Source organism: Schistocerca piceifrons, chromosome 8, assembly GCF_021461385.2.
Source record: "Schistocerca piceifrons isolate TAMUIC-IGC-003096 chromosome 8, iqSchPice1.1, whole genome shotgun sequence".
Taxonomy (NCBI): domain Eukaryota; kingdom Metazoa; phylum Arthropoda; class Insecta; order Orthoptera; family Acrididae; genus Schistocerca; species Schistocerca piceifrons.
Genome location: NC_060145.1, coordinates 343384844 through 343398359, shown reverse-complemented (window position 1 = coordinate 343398359; position 13516 = coordinate 343384844). Strand labels below are relative to the sequence as shown.

The following is a 13516-nucleotide window of genomic DNA, read 5'->3' as shown; positions in this document are numbered from 1 at the left end:
GGTTGTACAATGGAGGATGATGTGTGGAAGACGTGAAAATGCGATGCAGCATTATCATCCAGTAAATTTGTAATGCGTGTAGCCTCTGCTTTATGTGGGTGATGATTTTCAATGTAAAATGCAACCGAATCCCACAGTGTCAGCATTTATCTTATTGCTCCAGAAGATTGCTGCTTTGCAATTACCGCCTCCTCCTCCTCCTCTGAAGAACACCTCTCCAAAACTTCCTGCTGAGAAACACACTGCAACTCCATAAGCTCTTTGGTGGTCATTTCTTGGCTTTGATCTTCCACAGACTCATCGATATCATTGTGATTGTAGTCCCATGCTCTTGGCCAAAGACACAATCTTGTTTACTACGGGCTCAAATGCCTTGGAGTCACATTCAATAACACACTCCAGCCAAAGCTTCTTCCAAGTGGAAGAGAGTGTTCTTTTGGTAACCCCTTCCCACACGTTTTCGATCATCTTGACTCAAGCAACAATGCTGAAATATTTCCAAAACTCTCTGAGAGTGAGATTGATAGCTTCAGTCTACTTGAAGCAACGCTGAAAGAGAGCTTTAGAGTAGAGCTTCTTAAAGTTTAGAAATAATCTGCTGTTCCATAGGCTGAAGTAACAGGGTGGTGCTGGGAGGCAGAAACTGGGTCTTGGCGAATTGAAATTCTTCAAGGAGGGGGTCTTGTAGGCCTGGAGAATGGGCAGGAGCATTGCCCATAACAAACAAGACATGGAGTGGCAGATTCATACAAGCAAACACTTCATTGATCCTATCACAAAAAAGATCACGTGTCACCCAAGCCTTGTTGTTGGATGTCCACATCACATTTAACCTGCTCTTCTGTACTTTACACTTCTTGAAGGCTTGTGGAGTTTCTGAATGGTAGTAAACAAGTAGTGGTTTAATTTTCAAATCACCACTTGCTTTGACACAGAATAGCAGTGTGAGACGGTCTTTTTTGGCTTGTGACCGGGCAATCATTCTCCTCTGCTGTTATAATGTAGATGTAGATGTATATTTGGGTTCCACTGTATTGTGATTTATGCCTGGCAACACTGTGTTTACACAGGCCAGAGTGAAAAACAACTCTTGATTTGATAGCCACATTGGATTGAGAAGTTGACATATGGTATGTTTATTGTAAACAAATGTAACATTTTGGTCATGGGTGAACTGCAAATAAAAGAATAAAAGAGTAGTAAAATAACAACTATATTAGTCAAGGTAAATAAACAGTGCATTTATATTGACGTCATCAATCTGAGGATTGTTTTGAACACCGCAGTGCTTCACTACGCATGAACCTGATGGAGCTGGTCTACACCATGGTGCAATTAGGCAGTTTTCACATTGACAAACATGGATAGAAGTGAAATAATCTTAAGTAATTCCATTACACAACAAACGGCTTAATGGAAACCAAGATTATTATGTACACAATAGGAGTGTATTTTAGGACTGTAGCATTTCATGAAAGACAGACACAACAAAATACAATGCAATGAAGAGCCAAAGAAACTGGTACACCTGAATAATGTTGTGTAAGGCCCCCGCGAGCATGCAGAAGTGCCGCAACACAATGTGGCATGGACTTGACTAATGTCTGAAGTAGGGCTGGAGGGAACTGACACCATGAATTCTGCAGGGCTGTCCATAAATCCGTAAGAGTACGAGGGTGTGGAGATCTCTTCTGAACACCAAATTGCAAGGTATCCCAGATATGCTCAATAATGTTCATCCCTGGGGAGTTAGGTGGCCAGCAGAAGTGTTTAAATTCAGAATAGTGTTCCTGAAGCTTCTCTGTAGCAATTTTGGACGTGTGGAGTGTCGCATTGTCCTGCTGGAATTGCCCAGTTCTGTCAGAATACAAAATGGACATGAATGGATGCAGGCGATCAGACAGAATGCAGATGATCAGACAGGTGTCACCTGTCAGAGTCATATCTAGACATATTAGAGGTCCCATATCATTCCAACTGCACATGCCCCACACCATTACAGAGCCTCCACCCTCTTTAATAGTCCCCTGCTGACTTGCAGGGTCCATGATTCATTAGGTTGTCTCTATCCCCATACACGTCTATCCACTCAATACAATTAGAAAAGAGACTCTTCTGACCTGGCAACATGTTTCCAGTTATCAACAGTTCAATGTCTGTGTTGACAGGACCCGATGAGGCATAAAGCTTTGTGTCATGCAGTCATCAAGGGTACACGAGTGTGCCTTCAGCTCCACGAGCCCATATTGATGACGTTTCGTTGAATGGTTCGCATGCCGACACTTCTTGGTGGCCCAGCATTGAAATGTGCAGGGTCTTTCCACATGAATACATGCAATAATTCAAGGATTTGTAACCCTCTATCTCAGAGATTCACAAAACTTTGCACATTTGCTTGTACTTATAACACAGAAACTTCTGCAAAATCTTTTTGGTCTCAGACTACAACTTTATTTTATATTGAATTTTAAATGTAGTGCTATTCTGATAACTAGGCTCTGCAAGAATATCAATGCAAAATGGTACGTATCTACATAAATGGCCATAACTCAAGTGTTTATGAGGCTTTTAATCTGGAATTTTTTTTGTAAGTTAAGAGAAAAACATACTCAACAGATGTAATTATTTAAGCAGTTATGTCACAAAGAAATTTTTTTAAAAATATTAATGTATCTCAGTTTCCGATTACAGAAAGATTGTGAGGATGTGGAAAAATGATTGTATCATATTTCTCCAACCTGCAGGGAACCACATTTTGGTCTTAAATAATTCCCTAGATTATAAGTTTTCTAATAAAATAAAAATTTCAGCCCTTAATTCACGAGGTGTGGTCTCTCAGACCGCACAAAAATTTTCGAACTCGCTCTCCAAGGTCAGTTGTGGTGTAATGCTTCTATATTCCGCCTATCCTCCTTAAACTGCCAAGCCTACGATGTTTTGTTGTCGGTTGCATTATCGCCTTCTGTGTTTATTGTTGACATGTGTTATTTGATACATGTTGGAGTCTACTAGACCATGCCTCGTGAACTATGTACCTGTTTTCTTCAGTAGGGTACCGTATAGCTCAAAATATGTTGCCATGAATGTGTCATTTTTAACTTTCTAGAGTTTGATGAAATTGTTGTTCGGTCTACGGAGGTAGGTGGTAGTAACACAGATCAAGAAATAAATGAAAAAGATGACTATTTTATATTAGCTAGTGATCACAGTTCTGCTGTCGATCAAGAATATCATTCAGAGGAAAAAGTCAGGTAAGTTGTTATGGGATCTGTCTGTTTCTTCAATGAAATACTTAAAGTGTCTGTTAAAATCAAATGTGTTCTGAGTGATAAGAGAACTGTAGTTCCCAGCAATGAATGTCAATTTGACAGACTTTCTTTTTGTACCTATCAGGTGGAATTTTTATGCAAAAATTTAAACCATGGAATTTAGTTTTATTTGGAAATTTACTTGCTACAGAGATTATATAATTTTCAGAATGTAAAATTCAGCACTTTACCAGTCAATTTAAGTGTACTGTTTAAATAAACCACACAAAATTATGTGCTTTTGTGTGATAAAAATGCTACAGGCTTTGTTTAGTGCAATAAAGTAAACTAGAAGCATTTAAACAATACTTAAATGATTGTAAAAATAAATTGTATATAGGATAAATTAAAAATTTCAAATGATTTTAGCCTTGAATCTCAGTTTAAACATAGGGGTCCTGGAGATCCCCACCTTGTGGTATACTTCACAGAAAAAGTCACCTCGCGAGTTAGGGGTTAACAGGTCTTCTGCTAACTGACGCACACATCTGAAAATCAAAATACTTTTTGCTGTGATGGAAAAGTAAGTTTATCCACTCATTGTCTCACATGAAAGGGCATCAAATTAGCATATTTAAGTATAACTCATTCTAGGAAGGCATGTTAACATTACTTGTGAAAATTTATTTCGTTTCATTTGACAAATTCAGCAATTTTTAAAGACTATAATATATATTATTTGTAAGTTCAACCAATCACCTGCTCACAGTGATAAAAATATGTTCTTAGACAGCAGTAGCTTGTTTGAAATCTTTATAGGCATGAAAACAATGCAACAATTGCTGAAATTCATTGTTGAGAATAACTGGTATGCAACAATTAGTCTATTTGGCCTCTGTTGCTCTTTGTCTTTCTGTGAGACAGGTCACATCTGTATGTGGAGTGGCCCCATCATTCCACTTGTATAAAGTATGCTGTAAGTGATATATAATTAGAAGAGCTGAATGAAGACCAATGAGATGTGATATTGCTGTGATGCAATATAAACTTTCCACAAGATCAAGAAAATGCTACTATATGTGGACATCACAGATACAATTACTTAAAAGTTTTTGAAAGTCATCAAAGAGCTTCATGTGATCCTTTCAAAAACACAAACAAACAGTTAAAAAATCTTTGGGGTCAGTTTGCTTGTCTTTGTCCAAAACATTAAGTGCTAAAAGTATCTATGTAAAACCAGGCCAATAGCTGTGCACAACATGTCGTAAGATTTGTGGATGGAAAACTGACATCAGTGATAGAAATGAAAGTGATGCAGATGACGCGGAGGTGACATTTCAAGAATCTGTACTAAAAAGTCGAAGTATTGAGGATGCAAATAAAACTTTACATGATTTGGGGTGCTCTCCCTTATAACTTCATTCCAAATCACAGCAAGGCTTCACATGGCAAAAAGAAACTAGAAAAAGTGAAGCATATTTTGGAAAGAAAAGTGTGCCGGGCATTAGATTGCAGTAAGAAGAAAAATTTGATGACGAAATTGTTAAGAAAGCCAAAGATTTTGATGCCATGATATTGTTAATGAAAGAAAAAGTGGCTAGTCTAAGAGTACTTGAAAAAATTAAAATTTTAACTTCAGCTCCACCCTCTTGGTCAAAAGAAAAGATAATGTCAGAATTCAATGTTAGTGAGTATGTGGTTCGACAAGCAAGGAAACTGAAAACAGAAATGGGTATTTTAGCAATTCCTATATCAAAAAGGGAGAAAGCTATTGCTGATGAAGTGGTAAAGATTTTAACTGATTTCTACCAAAATCATGAATATACATACTCAAATCGTAACAGGGGCAAAAGACAAAGTTAGCATTCAGAAGAATGTGTACGAGCAAAAAGACTCATCATTCGCAACTTAAGAGAACTGTACTCTTGTTTTAAATGTGAGAATCCAAAAATTAACATTGGTCTTTCTAAATTTTGTTCGCTGGTGCTGCTGACACTAATTCTCTCTCTCTCTGTGTGTGTGTGTGTGTGTGTGTGTGTGTGTGTGTGTGTGTGTGTGGTATCTACCAAAATGTAAAACTGCTTTTGGATGCGAAACACACTGAAGAAACATACAAAGAACTTATAAAATTTCTTGTATGTGACTCGGAAAACTACACCTGCACACTTTATCACTGTCATAATTGTCTCAGTGATGACAAACTGGCAGAGTCATTAAAACAGAAATTAGTGTTCAAAGATGCTGATGGTGAAACTGAGCTCAGCCAGTGGATAAACACAGATCATCAGACAGAATTGGTAAAGCAGTCTGCAACTGTTGGTGAATACATAGACTCGTCAGTAAAAAATTACAGGCACTTAAACCACACTCAATTATATCAAAGTGTCAGTCAAAAATCCTTGAAAAAACTGAAAGAAAATCTAATCCTAGAAAAAAACAATTCTGTTAATGGACTTTGATGAAAACTGTAGTTTTGTAATACAGAATGAAATTCTGAATTACCGCTAGACAAGAAGCAGCTGTACAATCCACCCATGTGTGTTTATGTGGTAAATGAAGAAACTAAATTGGTAACAGTAAACTACAGCTTTGTAAATCATGATATGGAACTTGATGTAGTATTTGTAACTGCTTTCCAGAAAGAAATGGTTAAGTAGCTGGCAGAGCATTACCCAGAAGTGAAGACAACGCATTATTTCACTGATGGATGTGCTACTCAATATAAGAATAAAAAGAGCTTTAACTACTTGTGTGAGCACAAAAACGATTTTGCTACTGAAGCTGGACATTCCTTTTTTTGCTACTAGCCACGGTAAATCAGCGTCCAATGATTTGGGATGAACTAAAAAATGTATATTGAGAAGAGCTAGTCTTCAACAAGCGGATGATGCACAAATAACAATTGCATCTGGTGTTTACGATTTCTGCGAAGTTAATATAGACAATTTTTTTTTTTAACTTCTTAGAGAAAGTCAATGTAGATTTCCTATGCAATAAACTTGTAAAGAGATTTCCAACTACTCACATAATGCCTGGTACCAGCAATTTTCACCATTACAAACCACTTTCTCTCGATTCTTTAGAGATTAGAAGAGCAACTTCTTCTGATAAGCCTTCCTTGATTTTTCATTCAATGAAAATGCCCCACAATGGACATGTACTGGCCTCAACAAAATTCTTTTGTAGCAGGTGTATGTCATGACATGTAATACTTTGCCTTCATCTGAAATGTCTGTGGTGAAGAAGAAAACGTTGAAGTACTTTTTCTCCACCCACCTGGACAAGCAATGTCATTCTTTTGGCCTGGGAGGGAAGACTCTTGTTTGTGCCCTTGGAAACATTTTATGTGCTGTTAGTGTACCTAAATCAACATCATTAGGCAGAATGTATTGCTTTGATGAAAAAGGTATGAAGTCAACGCAATTTGTCACAGTGGATTAAAAACAAAGATGCTCTAAGAAGTTTCATTATTAGGTTCAGGGATCATCACTGCTAAAGATGTACATTTTAAATTAACATTAGTGTGGCTAGAATAATTGTATAAAGACGCTAATTTGACACCCTAAGTAAAGTAAACCTGTGTAATGAAAAAGTTTGGATTAAATTGATAACTTTTGATTCTGTACTTTCATGAGGCAACCTTACTATAGGTTGTCAGTTTACACAATCTGATTTGAATGCTCTTCTGAACAATGATGTAATATATGTTAAATAAACATCCACTATCTATCAAAACTCAGGGTGCTGCTTCTTTTTTTTCTTTTTTTAAAATATCAGAGTTTTGAAAAAATAAATCTTGTATCAGCTGTCAGAAAGTGTTTTACATATTTAAAAATCATTGTTTGGACCACAACAACTTAAGTTGATTTTCTATATTCCCATAAGTCAAGAATAGTTTTTAATTTCTTTTTCAATACAGACACATCCCTTCTGTGACATCTGGGGAAATATGACAGTGATGTGTTGAAAATAAGGTACTTTCTGTTATTATTATTATTATTATTATTATTATCATCTGAAGTAATGCAATCCAAATGACAAACTTCAGTTGTGGGACTTACATTTGTAGAAAAGATTCCATTTCTTCCTCTCAAACTACATGAAGTAAGTGAGAAATTCTGCATTGACTATTGCAATGCAGAAGTAAAAGTAAAAAAAGTTTTTGTTAAAATCTGCAGCAGTGGGTGTCAGGTATAAATGATCTTACTCAGAATTTTTTATTTTTTATTTACATGTCTAGTCCTGCAGGACTAAATTGAGGAGCACATCTCCAAAGTCATGGAAAGTGTCAGTACATGAAATTAAAACATAAAAGTAGTAACAGATAAAATATGATGTTGATGAACCCAAAAAAAGTCAAGCCACGAGTTTAAGTAAATTAAGTCAACAACATATTATTTTTTTCGTCACAACACAAAGTATTGTGATTTCAGATTTATTTGTGTGTCCATTTGTAGGAAACCCTTAATCAGTCTTGCAAACCCGAGTTATCAGAATATCACTACATTCAAAATTTGATATGAAAAGAAGTTTTAGCCTGAGAGTAAAAAGATTTTGTACTAGTTGTTATGTTATAAGTATAGGCAAATGTGCACAGTTTCATGAAAATCTGAGCTGAAGGGTGAAGTGACCTGCATGATTTGACATGGAATGACCCTGCAGCAATCTGCAGAAGGGTTGCACTTCTGTCACATTGAACAATTCTCTTTAGTTGTTGTTGGTCATGTTCTTGCAGGGTCTTTTTCAGGGTGCAGTGATGTCACAGATTTGATGTTTTACCAAATTCCTGATATTCATGGTAAACTTGTGAAATGATCATACAGGAAAATCCCCACTTCATTGCTATCTCAGAGATGCTGTGCCCCATCGCTCGTGCACAGACTATAACACTGCATTCAAACCCGCATAAATCTTGATAACCTGCCATTGTAGCAGCAGTAACTAATCTAATAGCTGCGCCAGACATTTGTTGTCTCGTATAGATCTTGCTGACTGGAGCACTGTATTCAGCCTGTTTACATATTTCTGTATTTGAATATGCATGCCTATACCAGTTTCTTTGGCACTTTAGTGTAGTTTTGTCATATCAGTGAACAAGCTTCCATTTTCTACACAAACCAGCGATCTGTCCCAGCTTCACACAGTGGTCAGATGACTTGTCTGGCATAGCAGTAATTTTGTTTATGGACCAGTCCATACAGTAATGAAAAAATTTATACAATTATGTTAGATATCTCAATATATATCAATACTTTCATATAATTTTAGTGACTTAAGAAGCACAAGCAAGAAAGTTCTCAGGTGGCGCGAACGTTATTTACACTGCCAGGAAAAAAAAAATCAGTACACATAAACAGACAATGTCAGTTTTGATCTGGTGACAGCATATGCCACATGGAGGACAGAAGATGTACTGATAATGGTTTTAGTATCGTCTGCCACCAGATAGTAGTGGCATTGCTGCCAGAGCATCTTGTGCGTCTACCATTTGATAAAGAATGCTTACAACCAGAAGGCTCAGTGTGGTGCAAATGTGTGAAGCAAGCAAGCAACAGTGCCAAAGAGATGCACTCGTGCTTACTACAGCCAACTGAGCAAGAGTGAAATGGGTCAAATTGTGGTCTTCCGAGTAATAGGATGGTCCTTTGGAGAATTGGATCACAAGTTTTATGTGCTGCGTCAGTTGTGCAACAATGCTGGTATCAGTGGTCATGGGGTCATTCTCACACCTGTACACAAGGTTCTGGACATCCAGGCAGCACAGGGACAGATGCCCACCAGCACTGTCCTATTTTAAGGGCAGCAGTGGCAGATTGTACAGCTACCAGAGTACAGTTAAGAGGGCTTGTGATACCACATGTGTCAACACGAACTGTTGCGAACCGGTTATTAGCAGTTGGACTATGGGCACGCACATCTCTAACCCGTCTTCCACTTATGCCACAGCATCAATGTGCACAGCTTGAATGGTACTTTCAGAGGATCACTTCAGAGATCAAATGGAATGCCATGTACTTCGGCGATGAAAGCCGATCCTGCTTGCACGTAAGAGATGGTTATTTGTATGCACAACGTTGACCTCAGGCTTTGCTACAACTCTGGTTTATCCTTGCTACTTCTGGGGAGGACACTAATCAGCGCTCAGTACATGCTGGATGTTGTTAGGCCCACTCTTTTTCTGTTCTTACATTAGGAAGGTGATGTGTTATTCCAACAGGATAATGTAAGCCCACACACTGGCCGTGAAACTCGACATGCTCTGCAAGACGTGCAGCTACTGCCCTGGGCAGCTCGATCTCCAACTTGTCTCCAATAGAGAATGTGTGGCACGTGATGGCATGTTAAGTGACTTGTATGACTCATCAACCAAAATCTCTTACAGAACTGTGTGAATAGGTTGAGCAGGAATGGCATAATGCATCCCAGGACACCATTTGTACAGCAGTCTGGATGACAGAGCTTGTGCACACATTGCTGCATTTGTACACCACATAGTAATATGGGTGTTTCAAGCAAGGGTTGACATCTGGTACCTTAGAACTGCTTGATCTGCAAATGTAATCTAAGATGATTATTTTTTTCTGTCAGTGTATTATGTATTTAATTGGCATTTGAGTGACATCTCACAGCACTTGGGAAAAGACATCATGATGTAACTATTCTATGCAAATCTTGGTTGAAAGTGTGTGTGTGATTGGATTTGTATTTTAATATGTAGCATATCATGTACTGGTGGATGGCTGAGTGGATCATGTCTCAATGCCAAATGCTATTGAGACTCGGTGCCAAAATTCTTTGTCACAGACCTTTCATGGCAGACTTTGTCACCCTATCATACAAAGAATCGTGTTCGTATATATGTTTAAATTAAGAAAAGCTGAGCCATCTCTATCTGCTGTGCTGCTGAAAATTTTTCTTTATGTAAATTAAGCCAAGTTGCATCCCATGCTGAAATAGTTTTTCAGAAAACATTCTACTTTTTTGATAAAAAACTGAGTACTACAGATTTCGGATTCACATGATTTTTCACTATCCATTTGTTCTGAAACGACTGCAATCAACTGAAGTCACTTAAGTGATTTGCAAGTCCATAACCAGTTATCAGCAGGGGAAAGGGGATCTCTACTGTAACATGGGATCCAAACCACACTGCATCCCTGGCGAATCTCCACACCACAGAGGGGTGAATGCAACATAAAAATATAAGTGTGGAATAACAAAATGCTCTGGCCGGGATTCGATTCCACGTACATTATCGCTAGACCGCCAGGCCCAGTATAGTATGTAGTTTCCACTATGTGATCAAAAGTATTCGGACACCCCCAAAAACATGTTTTTCATATTATGTGCATTGCTCTGCCACCAACTGCGAGGTACCCCACCTCAGCGATCTCAGTAGTCATTAGATATCGTCAGAGAGCAGAATGGGGCACTCTGCGGAACTCTCATACCTCGAATGTGGTAAGGTGATTGGTTGTGTCTTATGACTGTACATGCGATTTCCACACTTCTAAACATCCCTGGGTCAACTGTTTCCAATGTGATACTGAAGTGGAAACGTGAAGGGGAACATACAGTACAAAATCGTACAGGCCGACCTTGTCTGTTTACTGACAGAACCGCCGACAGTTGAAGAAACGTGAAGGGGAACATACAGTACAAAATCGTACAGGCCGACCTTGTCTGTTTACTGACAGAACCGCCGACAGTTGAAGAGGGTCGTGATGTGTTACAGGCAGACATCTATCCAGACCATCACACAGGAATTCCAAACTCCATCAGGATCCACTGCAAGTACAACGACAGTTAGGCGGCAGGTGACAACACTTGGATTTCATGGTTGAGCGGCTGCTCATAAGCCACACATCATGGCGGTAAATGCCAAAGACACCTTGCTTGATGTAAGGAGCATAAACATTGGATGATTAAACAGTGGAAAAATGTTGTGTGGAATGACAAATCACGGTACACAATGTGGCGATCTGGTGGCAGGGTGTGGGTATGGTGATAGCCTGGTGAACGTCATCTACCAGCACGTGTAGTGCCAACAGTAAAATTCGGAGGTGGTGCTGTTATGGTATGGTCATGTTTTTCATGGAGGGGACTTCTACCCTTTGTTGTTTTGTGTGGCACTATCACAGCACAGGCCTACATTGATGTGTTAAGCACCTTTTTGCTTCCCACTGTTGAAGAGCAATTCGGGGATGGCGATTGCATCTTTCAACATGATTAAGCACCTGTTCATAATGCACGGCCTGTGGCGGAGTGGTTACACAATAACATCCCTGTAATGGACTGGCCTGCACAGAATCCTGACCTGAATCCATCCTTTGGGATGTTTTGGAATGCCAACTTCGTGCCAGGTGTCACGGACACACATTGATACCCCTCCTCAAAGCAGCACTCTGTGAAGAATGAGCTGCCATTCCCCCAAGAAACCTTCCAGCACCTGACTGAACATATGCCTGCAAGAGTGGAAGCTGAAATCAAGGCTAAGGGTGGGCCAACACCATACTGAATTCCAGCATTACCGATGGAGGGTACCACGAACTTATAAGTCATTTTCAGGTAGGTGTCTGGATACTTTTGATCACATAGTGTAGCTTTGCTGCTCTCTTCACCTCACTGCCACTCCCGAGAGTTGGGGCAGCTGCAATGATAGGTGGCAACGACATCATTTTCAAAGGGTTGCAGGATTTCAATTCATCACAATTCAGACAATTTCCATCTTTCAAAGCATTGCAGGATTTCAATTCATCACAATTCAGACAATTTCCATCTAATATTTATAAATTATTCACACAGACCTTCCTTGTAAATCAGATAACACCTGATCAAAAACCCAGACATTAGTTCCTGAGATTACACCGAACATACAAACTAAAGTGAGGAGGCAACTTCAATTTATAAGTGTAGAAATTACATGTAACTGCCAGAAGATATATCACCAAAATATATTTGAGTTTGTTTCACTCTGCATGTGTTACCTGCTGCTTATGTTAAACGCTTCAAACCGTACAGTCCACAAATGAAAAAATAAATTACTCAACCATTATTTACATATCTGTGTAAGGAGATTAATGACAATGATGTGGACACCATACAGCACTTTGAAGTGCACTATATTACCTAAGAAAAATGATTAACAACACAAAAGAAACTGATGTTTAGTAATGTTCATGACACTGTAATGCTTACCCTATTTGTAGCTCAAGACTAGCTCAGTGCTGACTATCATCATACTGAAACCACACTGTTGCAGAATAAAACAGCTGATGGGTAAACTAAGAGTAACCATGTCCAATTCTTGCTAATTTGGAGGTGAAATACACTCATAATTTGAGATCAATGGTATAAAATACTATCTTGCAACACAGTAAGAACGTATATTTATTAGATTAAAGTTAAAACCTGCCCTTTTTTAATTTAATTTAAAATTTTCAAATACAAACAAAAAGAAACTGTTCCAGTCACAGCTTACAGATTTCAAGTGCTCCTGCCAGTTCCTTGCTTCAGTTTTAAAACTGTTGATTAAATCAGTTATTTCTTCTAAAGTTTTCCACTCAAGCACTTCCTTAATATTCTTCTTTAAATCTGATTGTTGCGATTCTAGTATTTTCATCTTGTCTTCAGCTCTTTCTGGAAAATAAAGAAAAATTAATTACAAGGTTTATGTTTTCTAGCATTTTCTCAAGTTTCTTTTTCACTACATTATAACAAAATTATCTCTCTGTAGACAATTACGTACCATTAAGCACAAGGTACACATTTAAAAATGGTTCTATAACTGCTGAACATGTGATGTCCATAATTAAAGTTCCAGTTTTGGCACACTGTAGAAACGAAACCACTCCTCAGAACGATTTCAAATTTGAACAGCATATTATTAATACAGGGGTAATGTCTTGGAGAAAAAACAATATGACCAACAGATGGTGCCGTACATGTCAGAAAATGCACACCAACAGATGTACGGCACATGGTTGTCTCTCAGTTTGCATCCACGACACCCAACATGAAAGTCTGTATGAACAATTGTGCGCTGCTGGTAGCTGTTTTACAAGAACGGTAACTGTGCCCCAGAAGCTCTGCAGAAGTTCCAGGGACTCAAGGGTATGAAAAAAGGCAATGGTCCAATGTTTGCTAACGGTATGGAAAAGATGATTACAAAATATGAAAGACAGGTTTTTTTGAAGTGCAATGTGGCAGTGGGACAAAAGCACCTCATTCAATGTTTGTCAAAGATGTGGCCACAGCACTGCAGGAGG

At 38.4% G+C, this 13516-nt stretch overlaps 1 protein-coding gene across 1 annotated transcript in view; it reads right to left on the bottom strand.

Annotated features, from left to right (window-relative positions):
- LOC124712340 (DNA repair protein RAD50-like) overlaps nt 1-13516 on the bottom strand; it is a 191942-nt gene that overhangs the window by 167292 nt on the left and 11134 nt on the right. The window contains exon 5 of the mRNA XM_047242635.1: nt 12730-12887. Within this exon, the coding sequence (XP_047098591.1) occupies nt 12730-12887 (158 nt within the window). The remainder of the gene's footprint in view (nt 1-12729; nt 12888-13516) is intronic.